This window comes from Akanthomyces muscarius, chromosome 1 (assembly GCF_028009165.1).
Source record: "Akanthomyces muscarius strain Ve6 chromosome 1, whole genome shotgun sequence".
Taxonomy (NCBI): Eukaryota; Fungi; Ascomycota; class Sordariomycetes; order Hypocreales; family Cordycipitaceae; genus Akanthomyces; species Akanthomyces muscarius.
The window spans coordinates 5991540-6007980 of NC_079241.1; the positions used below are offsets into that span (position 1 = coordinate 5991540).

General features: G+C 53.1%; 6 protein-coding genes across 6 annotated transcripts; 2 read left to right on the plus strand and 4 right to left on the minus strand.

Moving 5' to 3' along the window:
- Positions 1-49: 49 nt before the first annotated feature.
- On the minus strand, positions 50-1675 carry LMH87_007026 (uncharacterized protein; the record flags this gene model as incomplete). Its single annotated transcript, XM_056192050.1, has 3 exons — positions 50-144; positions 201-1404; positions 1460-1675. The coding sequence occupies 3 exons, from the start codon at positions 1673-1675 to the stop codon at positions 50-52; spliced, it is 1515 nt and encodes a 504-aa protein (XP_056060307.1).
- A 1001-nt stretch (positions 1676-2676) lies between these two features.
- On the minus strand, positions 2677-3228 carry LMH87_007027 (uncharacterized protein; the record flags this gene model as incomplete). Its single annotated transcript, XM_056192051.1, has 1 exon — positions 2677-3228. The coding sequence occupies one exon, from the start codon at positions 3226-3228 to the stop codon at positions 2677-2679; it is 552 nt and encodes a 183-aa protein (XP_056060308.1).
- A 101-nt stretch (positions 3229-3329) lies between these two features.
- LMH87_007028 (uncharacterized protein) lies at positions 3330-3828 on the minus strand (the record flags this gene model as incomplete). Its single annotated transcript, XM_056192052.1, has 3 exons — positions 3330-3404; positions 3484-3540; positions 3598-3828. 3 exons carry the CDS (start codon positions 3826-3828, stop codon positions 3330-3332), a joined length of 363 nt encoding a protein of 120 aa, XP_056060309.1.
- A 345-nt stretch (positions 3829-4173) lies between these two features.
- Positions 4174-4753, minus strand: LMH87_007029 (uncharacterized protein; the record flags this gene model as incomplete). The annotated part of the gene is made up of 2 exons (XM_056192053.1): positions 4174-4595; positions 4645-4753. The coding sequence occupies 2 exons, from the start codon at positions 4751-4753 to the stop codon at positions 4174-4176; spliced, it is 531 nt and encodes a 176-aa protein (XP_056060310.1).
- A 1930-nt stretch (positions 4754-6683) lies between these two features.
- Positions 6684-8327, plus strand: LMH87_007030 (uncharacterized protein; the record flags this gene model as incomplete). Its single annotated transcript, XM_056192054.1, has 1 exon — positions 6684-8327. The coding sequence occupies one exon, from the start codon at positions 6684-6686 to the stop codon at positions 8325-8327; it is 1644 nt and encodes a 547-aa protein (XP_056060311.1).
- A 1577-nt stretch (positions 8328-9904) lies between these two features.
- On the plus strand, positions 9905-15911 carry LMH87_007031 (uncharacterized protein; the record flags this gene model as incomplete). The annotated part of the gene is made up of 4 exons (XM_056192056.1): positions 9905-10368; positions 10444-13685; positions 13746-15790; positions 15849-15911. The coding sequence occupies 4 exons, from the start codon at positions 9905-9907 to the stop codon at positions 15909-15911; spliced, it is 5814 nt and encodes a 1937-aa protein (XP_056060312.1).
- Positions 15912-16441: the final 530 nt, after the last annotated feature.

Here is a 16441-nt window from a genome sequence, read left to right on the forward strand (position 1 = left end):
CTGAGTGATATAAACCGAAAAGAAAATATGAAATAGTTAACATGGGATTTTAAGCCAGACCGGCAGCAACCTTGATGGCGTTGTTGACGTCCTTGATGCGGACACCCGGGTGCTTGCCCATACAGACAGACCTTGAAGCCAGTTCTAGTTCACTTGTTAGCATAGTCCAACATGTAGCCATGTTGGCTCGCACGACTCACCTTCGACCAAGACTCCCACGCTAATCGTCAATTTTGGCTTCTGCCATGACGGAGCACCCCATGCATTTTCCATGCCTGGCGAGTACATGTAGGGCATCATGCCTACAGTGCCATCAGGCTGCATTTGCATGTGCATTTGCTGAAGCATAGCGTGATTTGGAGCCATGTTCATTGGCATTGAAGCGGAAACCAAGGCGTTCTGCTTCTCGTATCCTGAAGATTGAGATGAAAGTGACCCGTGGGCGCGCACCGCATCGGCAAGCTCATTGACATCCACCTCCGCCTCGACAAACTCGGCCTGCTGCGGGACGATGATTCCCAGCTGACGCAGATACAGCTCAATCTCGTCCGAGTTCAAAAACTCCTTTTCGAACCCAAAAGTCAGTTTGATGCGCTGCTCCATCTTCTCCTCAAATGGTCCTCTTTGTGGACTGGCCTGATCTTGGAATGGCATGGTCAGGTTGTGCAGTTGTTGTGACAGCGTTCGCGCAATCGATTCGCGAGATTCAAAGAGCAGACAAAACCCAAAAACGGCAGCGTACCGTTCCGGGGGCGGGTTCGCCATCGAAGCCAAAAATAGACCGCGCTCTGTTGTCCTTCTCTGCAGTCGTCGACCAAAGGTGACCTCATGATATGATAGAGAGCTCGTCAATGGTAGTGTCGCGAACGGCGAGTGGATGGACGCAAAGCCAGCCAGATTAGGGGCGATATCCGAAGCGGTGTAGAGCGGAAACGAGGCATTGTCTGGCGTGGCCTGTGCGACAATCTCATACGAAGCCACGGCGTCGGCCACCGCCATCTGCCCACGTGGTAGCGCTTGCTGAGCGAGGGCGGTTGTATCGGGATGGGACTTGTGGGGGCTCTGGTTTCCGCCCGAAGAGCCAGAGCTTGCCTCGACTGGGCCGCGGAAGCCGTCTGCGATTGTTGTGCGCTCGTCCTCTGGAGAAATGTAGCCAGTCTCCCCGTGGTTCATACCACAGAGTCGGAGAAAATTGTCTGTGATGGCCCTGAACCGGGCGGCAGCCTCTGACGAAGCATCCATCAGACCCTCCGAGACGACGAGATCGTGGAATCTGTGGAACTCGCGGCTCATATCGGCATTTTTCTTTTCCAGCCCCTTGACCTTTTCCTCCAAACTCGTAATGGCATTGTCCTTTCTATGCCGATATGCCCTTTGCGCGAGGCGGATTTGTGTTCTCCGTCGCTAGCCCGCGTTAGACCTGTTTGTTGCGGCACGGAGCGGCGGATCAAGTACTTACATCGGCAGCAGTCTCATCTTTCGTGTCTAATCGTGGCCGACCACGCGCGCGCTTCTGCTTCTGCTCTTCCGTTTCTCCAGTGATTCCCTCCTCGTCCAGCGACGGCTTTCGCTTCCCGGTCACCGGCTTGGTGGCGCCCATGACAGACTCACCAGTAAACCCTGGCGCATACACGTTGCCCAACGACGCTTCGATGGCTGGCGCTTCCGACTTCATAACGGTGACGGCAGCTGCTCTGGAGCCTCGGGAGAGCGACGCTGAGGTGGTTGAGATGGTGAACAGGGCGCTGTCGTGGCCGCTCGTTGTCGACAACTTTTGGCCACGGCTGAGTCCGTGGCAATTGGATAGTGGAGCCCTGGGTTTCTCTCGCCGCGGAGGCCCGATATCTATCGGGAGCTGCAGAGCTTGCGCTTGCGATTGCGATTGCTGCAAGGCTTTGTCGAGCTCACTCGGGGCAGGGCAAATTGAATCTTTGGCCTCTCGCTGGACAATAGGTCGAATTTTGGGCGTCACTTGCGGTCTTGGCCAGGAACCTGTCCGTCATAAATTAGAGGGGACCGGACATACCTAGAGTGCTTGAGTGCGTCCCAGGACCCAGGATCACGGGGTGGAGTCTTGAGCCCCACCTGAGTACGCGGTTTAATTGGACCTCTCTCCCCGCCTCATGTCTGCCAGTCATGCCGCTGCACGCTAAGCCCAGCCGAGACACCTTGGACGGGAGATGCCATTGATGACACCGAGATAATCTGGCACGTCTGGGCCAGGCTGTTTGCCAGATATCGGGCTGACCGGTGAGCTGCAGATTGGACGGAATATGCCCCGGAACAGACTGGCAAGTTCTGCACGTGTTTGACACTGACCTGCTCTGTACTGGAGGTGACTATCGCCAGGTACCCAGAGGTCGATCGCCAGTGGGGCAGCCAGGGTCCGATATCAGTAACATACCTCAGTAGTCTTCCCGGCACTGTGGGAGATTGATACAGGATGGTACTAGTCGGTGACACGGAGAAGAATTGCCGCCGTCAGCAATCAAAGCCCAATACTGGCAGACGAATAAAGCCTCTTGCCCGGCGTGGCGTCCAAGGCCGCGACTCAAAAGTGAGAAAAGCGTGACGCATTGCCCTTGGCGAAACAATAAATAACGAATTACAGAAAGGGACATCATGCGCATATTGCGCGAGATTTTGAAAGCCCCGGGGTATATGTTACTTAATCACTTAATAAACAGTGTTTCCTCGCGCCAGCTGCGCCTTGTCGGCCCACGACCGCAGCATGCCGTTCCTCGACCGGACCACGGCAGCCCAAGCCTGTGACGAAAAGATGTCGTGGCCGTCCATCTCAATCGCTTTACCCTGTATCTCAAGCGGGCTTAGCAAGTTGAATCCACGACCCGAGACCTTGGCGGCTCCCGCAGACTGTGTACGTTCTCTGGTCATTGATTCAGGCTCTCGAGTCTTGCCAGCTTCTTCATCAGCCAGCTCCTGCTCCGCGTCCACTATTCGCTGCAGAGCCTCACCTCGTGCGAGCCAATCCTGCCACGTCATTTCAATTTTCCACTCCAGCCACAGACGCGAAAGGTATAGACTCCACGTGTATGATTCTTCCGCATCGCCCGATGCCTCTTCGCGCGGGAGACCCTCCCTACGCAGCTGCTGCGCGACTATGCGGTCCCATTGATCCTCTGACTCGGCGGCTGGCATAAGCTCGTCTTGTATTTCGGCAATTTTGAAAATCTTGGACTGAAAAATCTTGTTTTTGCGTCCAACCATTCGCGACATGTCGTGGGGCTGCAAAGATGACGTGCGAAGAAAGGGTTGCCCCTCGGCGGTGGTCGCCATCATGGGCACACGTCGAGGTCTAGCCAAAGAATTCAGCGGTCGAGGATATGCGCTTGAAACATATTTTGGAGTTTCTCCAGGCTTGTATTTTTTCGTAAGGAGCGGCTCTTTTGTTGCTGGTCGTTCAGTCGGCGGAAGCGCAGAAAGCCGGGTTGAAGTTTCTCTTCTAGAGGAGAGGTGACGCACGATTTGCTGGTGTTCGGCCGAGTTGACATCTTGAGATTTATTGAAGAATGATAGAAACTGTACTTCTTGTCAGATCGCCGAAACAGAAACCAACAACCAAGTCTCGGGTCGCACCTTGTAGCCAGCCGTCAGTGCGGCAAAAACGAGCCTGGGGCTAGTGTCTTTGGCATTCTTCTCGAATCGGCGGCGCAGTATCGATTGTATAGGGCAGGAACGTGCTGAGACGACACCCACATGGTCCGGCAGGGTGATCTTCTTCGCCGTCCTGGTAAGCGCCCGATACAAAGCGACCACAGCTGCATGATGTCGGGAGTCGCGTGCTGGGACGAAGTGCGTCCGAGCCATGCTTGCTTTGGGCTATAATAGCAGAGTAGCTATTTGGTACGGTTCATGCATGTATGCGACTTTACTACCGGCCAGCGGTCAGGTCTCGTCACAATTGTGTTGGTCAGTCGAGGTTGACAGATTATTGTCGGTCGCACCCGTTGCGAGTTTGAGGACTCTGCAGCTCCCCACTTTATTACAGATGATTTCAAGATCCACATCTCGTCCAACTGCCACCTGCCAACCATGTATGTATGGGTGAATATTTTATCTGAAGAAATGTTGCGAATTTGGTGTCCGGTTCCCAAGAATTACATGATATGGACCTGCTCTTTGGGAAAGTCAAAGGCGGCACTTGATCCAGAACTAGATCTTACTGAGAATCGGGCCGCGATAAGAGTGGCTGTCGCGCATGACTACACAGCTGTTGCGCACAGCATCGAAGGAAAGGGGAGTCACTCGGTCAAAAATGAATAATACAAAGATGTGGCAGAAGGGTTGTTCAAGGTGGAAGCCGATGAATATGCATAACGGCCAACGGGGACCAGCGACTAGCTCAAGAATTTCCATCTCCACTGTGTCGGATGGCTCGGGATCGCGCCTGTGTTTCAAGAGAAGTCCGTCGCCAACGGCGGAGAATGATGGGGAAAGTCGCACGCCGACCTCCGATGCTCCATGGAGCAAATTCGGTGCCGGGGAGTATGCTACTGCCGCCTCGGGCACGAAGCTGTTCTCAGTATCCGAGCTGTCGTCCAGAGCATCGAAGTCGTGGCGGCTGCAATGGGGATCTGCAGCCCTGTATCAGTACGCGTAGCGGGCAGCGGATACACCCTCTACCAGTTTGCGGGCCAAAAAAGGGCCTGGATTGGTGGCAATACAACGTCTTGCCAGATCGATAGTGACGGCATGGGAAGGGTTCTGGTATGATTGACTGGTCATCGACCATCTTGCTGCATGCAGATAGCTCAAGTTTGACTAAGCGGACCACCCAGACGAGAACACCCGAGTCGCGTCTTGAGGCTTGTGCAGCTGATATAGATGTCGGGAGCTCGGCTGATTGGCGAGGATGGTAATTTACAAAGTCCACAGCAGAAAGAGTACCTTGGACGGGTACGAAGCGTAGTTGGATAGGAACGATATGATGACGGTGCAGCTTGTGCCGACATTAAGCAGATGATCGCATTGTGCATTTTTGCAGCATGTTTTGTCAGGCGCGCATGAGAAGCATGATGCGACGTGCGAACGAAAATGCCGAATACGCGGGGCTGACCATGGCGTTGCGCCAAACCTCCTGAAGGGCGTGCGCAAGGGTGACAACGAATACGATGAAGACTCGTTGCAGCTAGACTGCATAGGCCAAGTGAGTCGGTGTACTACTAATCTAGCAAATTAGAATGCCATGCCGCGAAAGAAGCAAATGGTGGAACCACGGAGGCTCGCAAAAAGGAAAACGAAAAAGGAACAAATAATTTTGCTATTGATTCATCAAACAGGCCAGGAGCGGAGAATCGGTGGTTTTTGCTGGTGGATTCAGCCAAAAAGCATAAGTAAGTACCTGGGCCTGCTAGGTAGGTATCCGTACTACTCAGTGCTGGGAGAAACCAGTCCACTCTAGAGTCCAGTCTCCGCAAAAACAAGGCTTTTAGGTTTTCCGCCTTTTGGTCACCACTAGCTACCTGCTAGCTGTAAGCAAAGGCTCCCTTTTATTATTATTTATCTATTACCTACCTACGCTTGCCCTCTCTACGCCTTGTGCGGCGAACCGGACCAGCGGTGGCCAGCAATGTCCGCTGTACATGGCGTGGTGGAGGCACTTGGCAAGTTGGCCTCGCATCCAGGGCGGGCAAAACCCACTCAACTGCCTGGCTCACGCGCCACAGAGTCCGATCGGGCGCGGCTCTGCCGGATGCGAGAACGGTCTTTCTGTCCGGCTGTCTGGTCTGGCCTGTCCAAGGAGGGGCTTTCAGGTCGCATTGGTCACTGGGTGACTGGGTCCTTTTTCAGCGCTAGACTCCGCTGTAAAGCCCCCTCCAACACCCTGACTGACAACTGACAGCCCGGCAAAAGCTGGTTTTGCCAGTAGGTAATCCGCAGTCCGCCTTGTCGATTAACCTACCTACCTACTGATATGTATACCTGAGTAGCCACCAACTCCGAAATTCCTGGCCCTCCCTTTTGTTCTCCTGTTGCTCCAACATGGCTCTTGTGTCTTGGTGACACGCATCGTTCCTGCATATCTCCCTTTCGACTGGCTCATGCATCCATCTCGCTCTACCAGTGCACCACCGTGACTTCCGCCTCCGCCTATGAGATACGGCATGTCATCGTTGGCCAGCGTTCGAGATTGACCCAGCCAGCCAAGCCCCCACCGTCTTGGCGACCTTGACTTGAACTGGAACCGGAACAAAGCATAAAACTCTACTTACATCTGCGTCTAATTATCGCCGTCCCTTTACGTTTCCTTGCCTCGTTTTTTACTCCTTCATTCATCTATTCGTCGATCTGCTACACACACGATCTCGCTCCATCCCGATTACGAGCCCGCCACCACCCCGTCAAGACTGTCTCGCCCCTACGCATAACACGTTTGCGCTATCCAGACCGTTCATTCACCTAGAAGAAACGCGATCGCTGCTCGATTTCAACCTGAAAATCAACTTTTACGCGCTTTGGTTATTGGAACCATTCTCTAGTGACCTGCAACATCACATCGACTTACAGGGAACAAGGTCCCGCAGAGCATTCGCCTAGACAACTGCATATTGCCGCCTTTATATGCCACGCGCATCATCTTCCTCTCCAATCTGGTCGCCCGTATGAACTGTCATCATCCGGAGCAGCCGTGTTAGTGTCCTGCGAATAAGGCGTAGGGTGGCATGTTTTTGCATTCTGGAGCCGGCCTCCATGGCCACGAATATACTACTCAACGCCGATCTTCCGAAATAGTACACAGAAAACAAATCCTTTTGCGATCCAGCATGCGACAGCCACTTACCGAGGAGACACGCAGGTTCTCCACGCCCTTTGCTAGCACAGAGCCTCGCGATGACCAAGAACAAGCCCGTCCGTCCAGCAATCGCCCAACTTCGCTCCCGATACAAGCTAGATCCGTTTCCGAGAGCGCAAGACACCGCGATCACTCTGTTCGATTTCGGGATCAGCCCCATATTACTCACTTTTCGACGCCTGTGCATAGCGAAGATGAGGAGTCCATTGCCGAGTCGCAATTGACGGTGGACAGTGACGTCTCCAGCCGACGTAGACGCAAGCAACGCCTCCCGCGAAAATCGACAACCTTTGCGCTGGCCCATCCTGCTCCTGGTGTACGCACAAAACAACGCCGTCTCGTCCAATTCCGGCCCAAGGTGCTTCTTCAGCTGCAGGAACTGGGCGAAAAGCGCGCTGTTCCAGCATTCGATATTGTCCCATCTAGTCAAATCGCGGGAAGCTTCATCATACCCGTTCTGGCGAAAAGATTTCCTAGAATGTTCAGAGCAAAGCCTAATCTTGGCCAAAACGACTTGCTGCTGATGCGCAGCGAAAACTACAACATCTCGACACCAGCTGTCCCCGGCAATGATACAAACGAAGCAATGGGCGAACGAGATGTTTTGGCAGTCGTGTCTGTAAATACCCACGAGGGCACCGACCGTGCAGAACTGACATTTCGCGATGGCTCCACGTGGTTTATTGAGGCCATTGCGAATGGTTCATACGAAATGAAAAGGGTTGATGGTTCTTCCGCTCCCATGAAAGGAAGATGGGTTCGGCGCCTGACGTCTTTGCGGACGAATAGTATGGAATCTGGCATCGCTGCGCCAGCGCAACCCATGCAGGACAAATGGACGTTCAGCATCTTGGACCCAGCTGCGCGCCGTCATCCCATCATGGGTGTGCTCACCTCGACGTCGCTGGAGATATACGACAACTATAACACAATGTCCACCTCGAGCAGCCGCTATCCTCCCACCAAGTCATTTGTGAGCGGGAATGGCTTGCCGCATGAGGAGTACCAAAGTCCGGCTGCTTCTGTAATCGCAGAGGAGAGAAAAACTGTGGCAGTCACTGAATACAACAAGATGCTGATGATGGTCTCAGCTACCTGGATCAGCCTTCGACAAGCCGGCTGGCCTGCAACGGCAAATCCGAAAATGGCTCGTTCCATGTCGCAGCGCTGTAGCTTGCAGAGCGATTACCCAAGAGGATCACTATCTGATTCACGGGAGAGCTCAGGAGAATTCAAGCCTCAAGATGGTACGAGTCACCAGCGCAGGAAGTCGACGGGTTGCACGCCACATCCTCAGCCACCGGTTCGATCGCTATCTGCAGCCAGCCATTTCATGCGAAAGCAGCAAGAACTGCGCCAGCAAGATTCCTCACAAGCTGGCTCGATGGACGGCCGCAATACACCCGACAGCGTCAGCAAGCCTATTCCACGCAAACGAACAATGACGAAACTGGCCTCGTGGTTGCGTAATTGCTTCGGCGGGGACGGAAGCGCACAAAAGCGCAAGACATGACATATAGCAAACAACACAATTAGCAGCAAGACACACATGTACAATACTAGCATAGCACCAAGCATTTAGATACCCGCCACGGCTGTGGCCTGTATTATCTACTACAGAGGGGACGGTGAGGAGGGGTAAATGAAGACATGTTGAAAGATTCACGAGCAAGTTTGGTAGTAGTGTGATGTGATCCAGAAGTACCTCAGTCAATGTCTGGAGATGCGGTTTCACCACAACGTAGCACTGGTACCCAAGTTGCCAAGTATGCAGAGTTGTGCGGCGGAGTCTTGTCGTTGAGGTGGCCTGTGGCAGCCTGGGCCTGCGGTAGGTCCCTCGATACCTAGGTACATGCTACGGCTGAAAGGCATGGCGCAGTCTCTGGTGCAGGATCCGGATCGCCTGTCCGTGGTGGCTGAGACGAGACATTGATGGGCTTTGTCATTGGCGTACTGCTCTGGAAGCCATGCATTTCAAATAAAGCAGCTGACACGGACCGGTGAGTAGGCCGAGTGGCGTGGAGCTGTGCACCTACCTAGGTAGGGAGCTAGAGGTAGGTATGTATCTGTAACCCTTGTTGGCTCTCGTGAAGTTGCTTGGCTGGGGTTGTGGCAGGCGCGCGGTTAGCAGCACAGGATAAGGGTCATTTCTACAGGGGAGAACCCTAGTAAAGACTGTCTTGTATGCAGCGATTCAGCACGACAGGGTGGTGAGGATGCTTATAAATTCCGAATACCTCACGGACAGGCCAAGTTGACAGGCGGACAAGAGACACACGGTGGGTCAGGCTACCTACCTACCAGCGGTCTTTACCTTGTTACAGGGCATCTTGGTAAAATGTCCACTGAATCAGCGCCGCGGCCACCCCAAGCCTCCCCTCCATCAACGGCTCAACCCCAAAAGCCCCCCCAAATCCCCCCGTCCCCATCCGGCTGGCGCTGGCTTCCCTGTAACCACCTAGCTCCTCCCGCGATCGAAGCTCCAGGTCAGTTTACCCGGTCCGTTTCAAGCAAGCTGCTTCCTCGACTAGGACACCAAAAGGAGCACAAGAACTCCTCGTCGTCATCGTCGCACATTCTGCAACGACAGTATAGATATCTGTCTTCTGCAGCTCATCTTCATCCCGACGCTGCTCTCTCTCTTGAGTGATTAACCGCCCGACGATTGCATCCCCCGGCTGGACACACCACACCACTCCCTTTGCGTCTCGTTAGGCACCGAGTCGCCGCCGTCATCGCAGCTCCCACACACCCTCTTCGCGCAGATTCCGTCGCTTTGCGGTTACGACGTCCTTCGCCGCCTAAACATCATCCAACCGCCGGCCGTCCCGATCACCCCTCAATGGGACCATACGTTTCGACTTTATCCTTTGGCAACTAGTTTTACAATTGCATCAAACAACAGCCCTTCGTCAAAGTCTCTGCGCACGCACGCACCAGCATACTCGACGCAGCCAGCAAACGTCACTGTTGGCAGCCGCTGCCAGCTCTATAGTCCCATCAATACACCGAGACGACACAACGCAGTTTCCGGACCTCGCATCACAAAACCCTGTACCATCTATTCGCAACCTGCGCCTTCCATCCGTCATGGATGAGAACCCAGGCCCTCACCACGAGGGTTCCCTCGGCGCCCTCTCTGCCTCGTCGACCTCGCAGCTCTTTGCCAACTTTGCGTCGTACGAGCCCATTTCGCGAGCGACCACACCTGGCATCCCGTGCTCCAAGTCGGACGAGGATGACAAGAAGCGATATCGGCCGCGCACCTTTGCATACTTTAATCAGCTGCCCTTCCTTGTGGAAGAGGAGGAGCAGCGTGATGTCGCACTGCAGGGCATCCTCAAGCAGCTCTACATTGCCATCCGCGCCGAGGACTTTTCGCCCGGTGCCTTGCACTGGACAAGGGAACTCCAAGGATGGCTCAATCTCAAGTTTGAGATGACGCGCGAGCTCAGGGCAAAGCTCGCCAAGCTGTATTACTCTCTTGCCCTGGCGCCGGGCCTGGATGCTACAGCCGCCGACCGTTTTCTACGCATGGTTGTTACACTAACGAGGTAAGGCACTCAATGGAAGACATAGATCACGATATAGAAGCGATTTATCTTGCTAACGTTTTTTCCTTTCTGCAGAAAAAACCACTATCTCAAGCCGGGCGAAGACTTGACACTCGACTGGAGACCGCTCTGGGAAGAAGCCAAGGCCTGGGTGCTGCCCGCCGAGGTGCCCGCCCACCAAAGCAGCCGCCGACGATCATCAAAGCAGCTTCTCAAACTTTGCACACATGTCCACACATACTTTGATCCAAAGGAGCGCCAAGAGATGCTGGAAGAGTTCCTCCCTTTTTTTAGTGTTCACGAGTTGCCCAACGCCTTCATCGTCACTGGACTGCTCAACACGCTGTTGCCCAGCCACCCTGCACCTCCATCTGCCCGAAATGCGCAGCCCGATGCTTTCTTCCCTACCCTCTTCCATCTGTGGTCCATTATGAACCGTTCAAAGGTGGTAGACATCTTCTTCATTGATATGTTCTCGAGACTGGCACGAGACCATTTGCATTGCGCCCATGTGCCCTTTGGCGAACATGGCATCTTCACCAAGGCGCAATCCGATCTCATCTTCACAACCATACTGCGATTGACACAAATCCCCGTGGGTCAGTCTAACTCGCCCTACTCACCTCTTGATTATCTGTCTGGGGCTGGTATGTACTTGGAGAAGGACAAGAAAAAGTATCCCATCGCATACATGGTGGCACGCTTGATCGTCAGTTCACTTTCGCCGGCTTGCTTGGGCGAGAAGGATTCCGTCATGTCTACGTTGGAGGGCTTGATGGAGTCAATTGACACATTCTTTCATCCCTCTAACCAAGGCACATGGACATCTCTCCTGGGCCAGTTGACGCTCTTCTTGACAGATGCTTTTGTTTCACGTTGGAATCGAGAGCAGAGTGGCGAGCTCGATATACCAGAGGATCGCAAGATCAATAAGGAATTGAAGAGGCGATTCGTCGAATCGCTCAAGGAAGTCACTTTCATGGGCCTTTTCTCCAAGAGCAGCCGCGTATCCCACTGTTACTACAACGCGCTGGAAGGGCTGGCTTATCTGGAGCCCGATCTTGTTCTTCCCGGTGCATTGCAGAGATTTTACCCCAGTCTCCAAGGCCTGGTCGAGGTGCACCGAACGACTTCGAGTCTGAACAGCTTACAGATGATTGCGAATGTCATGTCCAAGCTGAAAGGCTACCGATGCCACATTACTGCTCTCCTAGCTCTGTCTCTTCCCGGCATTGATGCCAATGATCTGAGCAAGACCCAGTATACGCTCAACTTCATACAAAGCGTTGCATACAGTATTCCCTTTGCGTCGATGATTAAGGAAGACAGTGGTGTTCACGATACTAGTCTGGCCATGCAGTGGGTCCAGGGTGAAATGGACCGCATGGAACGGGATGGCCAGAACGTCGTTATCGACTACAACGCGGAATTGACAGACGAAGACGAGGCGAATATTTTGCGGTCATCCACTGCAGGCTTTGGCGAATTCGTCATGACCCTGCTCGGCAAGGTGTTCACGCTGCTTGAGAATCTACCTGATGCCAACCAGGTCCGAGGTGGAACCCCGGAAGACAATGTTATCAACGCGCTTCCAGCTGCCCTCTCACCCTTGTTTGCATCGCTGTCGCCAGACTTGTTCGATATGGCTGTTGAGAAGCTTGCCACGTTTGTCTCAAGCCATGTTGTACATCAGGCGCGAGATGCCATGGCCTGGATTCTCAACGCACTCTGCAAGGTGAACCCTGAAAAGACGCTCAAGATCTTCGTTCCCATGCTCGTTGTCAACATCCGCAATGAGATTGACCAGAACCATGCTGCATCTGACAGAACATCAGGCACAGACTACCTGCCGCGCGATAGAGCCCTTGTGTGGCACATCACCATGCTGGCCATGGTGGTGGTGCATGTCGGACGCGAAGTTCTGAGCCACAAGGATGAGCTTCTTGGAATTGCTGGATATATGCAAGAAAAGTGCCGCGGCTTGCCAACTATCCTGGTTTCCAATTATATTCATCATCTGCTGCTGAATCTGACACACACTTATCCTATTGATCACTCCCTGTACGAGCCAGAGGTCATCAAGAGAGGACTGGATATCAGTGACTGGGGCAAGACTACAGCGCCCGCTGATCTCACCATCAAATGGCACCAACCGTCGCCACCTGAAATTGCGTTCGCCGTTGAACTATTTGCAGCCCAGACCAAGTCCATCTCCCAGCAATTGGCCCTCCTCCTCAGCGACAATCCTCCTGTCAGTCGCAAAGGCAAGAACAAGGAGTGGTCTGATGAAGTCTCACGATTGATGCAGCAGATCCGCCTGGTTACGTCAGGAATGTCCGTCATGTTTGATCCAAAGCGCGCATCTGGGAATGCGGATGCAGAGACAGGAGAGGATCCTGTTGTTGACGCCGATGAGGACGAGATGATGGTTGACGACGATGATCCCCTGGCCGAGGTCGCTGATGATGAAGAGTTGAGACCCCAGTTCCGCTACCGCGCTGGGTACCCGCTCAAACGAGATGACCCGGCGTATGAGCACATCCACGTGCTTCGCGAGGAGCTCGGCCAGCTATTGACAAAGGCACATGCCTTCTTGGTTGAGCACCAAGAAGACGATGTCAACTGCTTTACCGCACTATGCTCTGCGTACCGAACATGGATAACAGACGTCGGCATTGAACGTTCTGCACACCCCCTCGAGCGTCATCTGCGACTGTACAAGGCTGATATTGCTGCTTTCAAGGTCAAGGGGCTTAGAAAGGTTTATCCTCGCCCTCTACTTATCAAGAGAGCAGAAGCCTACTTGCTTCTTCGCATGAAGCACAATGCTTCTTCAAGACAAAAGAGCGAACTAGACAAGCAGCTTCTTCTCGATCTGACACAGTCCTGCCTTTCTTCCTACGCTGATGTTCGTCGCGTTGCACAGAGCGCTCAGGACTCGTCGCTCAAGGCCCTTGTGGGCGGCAAGCCGCTTGTAATCCCGCCCCTTCTTCAGGGGCTCAAAAAGGCCCTCCAGGAAAACGACCACGATCGCATCAAGGGCGGCATGTACTCGCTGCTCTTCACTTCGCTGCTCAAAACATTACTGAAGGACTGGAGATTTGCTCCAGAGGCAATGAGACTATATATCGAGACCGCGGGCATCGACAAGCCGTCCATTCAGACACTGGGTTCTTCGGCACTTTATTCTTTAATTGAATTTGGCAAGCCATTCGAGCGAGCAATCATTGTGGACAACGAGGTCGTCGACACTATCTGTCCCAGTGAAGATTCGACAACCGCTATCGACTCGCGACACCAATTCATCCTTCAACGACGTAAGAGAGTCGAAGAGTCAAAGGCAGTTCTAGGCCTTGAGCTTACCAGAAAAGCCAAAGACGCACATTGGAAGGTCGCAACCAGATGCGCCATCTTTGCGGCTAACTTGTGTCTTCGCTTCGACACGATTGCACCAGCTGAATTCATCGCACTAGTGGCGAACGGCACAAACGATCCTCATCCGGGACTCAGGGGCTACTATCTGAATGCCTTCACGTCCATCTTCACCGCCATCGATCTGCGAGCCGTTTATGAGCATGACTATCGCAACTACTTGCTTGAAAAGGAGAGCAAAGACCGTAACAAGATTACTATTGAGGTTAAGAAGGGTGACGCTGAGTACACCAGAAAGTTCCTAGATGCATTCAAAGACCCAAACAATGCAGAGTACATGGTGGACGCGGATCATCCCGGATGGCTTGTATGGGGCAAGTCTTTCTCTGCCTTCCGGGCTAGACCTATGCCATTCGACTCGTATGATGACGTGGAACGTGGGGTTCGATCGCAGATTGGCAAGATCCTGAACAAAGATTGGTTCCGCCGTTGTTTTGAATACCTGAAACAGGAGCCGAGAGACAGTTCAGCAGACAGATTCCGCATGAGCAATGTCTACCTTCTGATGCACGTCTTCGATCTTATGCACTACGAGGGTACTGCTGTGAACTTGGATGAGATCAAAGAGCTATTGGCCGAGGTTTACGGCGACGGCAGCGACAAACACCAGCATCGTGCTACTTCTGAAATCATTGGCGCATTGCTCGCAGGGTCCAGCGACGACCCGCCGGCCATTCGCAATCGAGTTTGGAAGTTTGCTGCGCCCAAGATTCTGGAGATCTTCGCCGACGGGCTCACGCCTGACAATCTGACATACTGGATGACGTGCTTGCATTTCATTTTAGACTCCAAGGACCCTCGGCGATCCCATGAGTTGGTGGATGCGCTGCGTGGCTTCCGCCTGGACATGAACTCCAATGCTGCGTTCAAAGAATCTGCCAAAATCCAATTGGTTGAGTTTGCGATTGCTGATGGCGGCTGGCACTTCCGCGATACACAGCCAATCCTGGATAACTTTTTGGCACACCTCGACCACCCGTACAAAGCAGTACGCGAGTCGATGGGACGTGTCATTTCGGTCATTTACAAGTCGAGATATCATGAGTCGTTTGAGAGTGTGAGCAAGCTACTGGAAGAAAACAAGGCAGACTCATCGATCGGTATCCGACCTTATCAGCCGGATGAAGAGTTCAGTATCGTGATCAAGGATGTATTTGCACGACTGGAGAAGTGGAGGCACGAGCGCACGCCAGGACAGCAGACACAGTCTTCGTATACGGCAGGTAGCAAGACGGTGCTAATGTGGTTGGACTGCGCCTTGTCATCGCACGAGTGTACTCAGCTAGTGCCCTTCTTCTCCACGCCGTTTATGAACGAGCTACTTCACATGATGGACGTGAAGGAAGATCCAGAGCTCATGCGAACTGCCTACCACGTGTACCGCCATCTGCCCAATATTCCATTCCGAGATGGTGAGGATGCAGACTTTATTAAAGGTCTGGTTCGCATAGGGCGCACTGCAACCAGCTGGCACCAGCGCCTTCGAGCTCTTGTAAACATGCAGGTCATTTATTTCCGACGCATTTTTGTGACGGAGAAGAGCCTGAGGGATCTCCTGTTCACCACGGTCTCAGATATGCTCAGCGACTCGCAGCTAGAAGTGCGAGGCTGCGCAGCTTCCACACTAGCAGGCATGATTCGCTGCTCTCCTCGACGTGTGCGGGATCCAATCATTGAGCACCTCAAGAACAGGTTCGAAAAAGAGCTGTCGCAGAACCCCATGCCGAAGCGGGGACCCAAAGTAGCAGGAACAGACACGCCGGTGGATGTACAGAAGCAGATAACTTGGCGTCATGCAGCCGTGCTTGGACTTGGCGCGCTGATAGAAGCGTTCCCGTACGCCACACCGCCACCCAAGTGGATGCCCGAGGTTCTGGCTCTCCTAGCCCGTCGCGCCGCAGGCGACCCTGGAGTGGTAGGCAAAGCAGCTAAGGGAGTACTGAGCGAGTTTAAAAAGACTCGACAAGACAGCTGGACTGTGGACCAGAAGGTATGTGAAGAGTGCCCAAAGAAGCGTGCGAGATGTTTTACTAACACGGTAGTAACAGTACTTTACACCTGAGCAACTGGAAGACTTGGAGGGTGTTTTGTGGAAGAGCTACTTTGCTTAGATGCAGTAAATGCGACGAAGGTACCAAGATGCGTGTTGACGGCAATATTGGGTAATTACTACTGGGTTCTGTCTGAGTAATTGCGAATGCGGGCAGTGTGTGCGGCAGAATGGGGCAAACTAGATAGACATGCAATGTAGACTATTCGTCGACGAGACAATCCATTTTGTTTTTTCCTGCCTAGGTCTGTTGAAAGCAGGACTGGGCAAGCATGAGAACCAGGTAGATATATCAATGCTAGAACAAGTATAGACAGACACATGTTGGATGTGCTTCTAATATCGGCTGTTACGTTTAGTGAACGTGTAGTAGCATATAAATGGCTTTGACAACATGAACGATGTCGTCTTTTAATTATGCGTCTCGAAATAAAAAGTAATCTGCAATTTTGCTCAAGCAGGCTGCTGACAACTGTTTCAACAGGTGGCGCGTGACGAGCTACATGTCTGTCTGTACGACCTCAGCTCTACTGCCACCCCGCTGTCCAGCAGGTCTTTCTTCAGCTGGCCCCAAGCCAGACATCACATTTC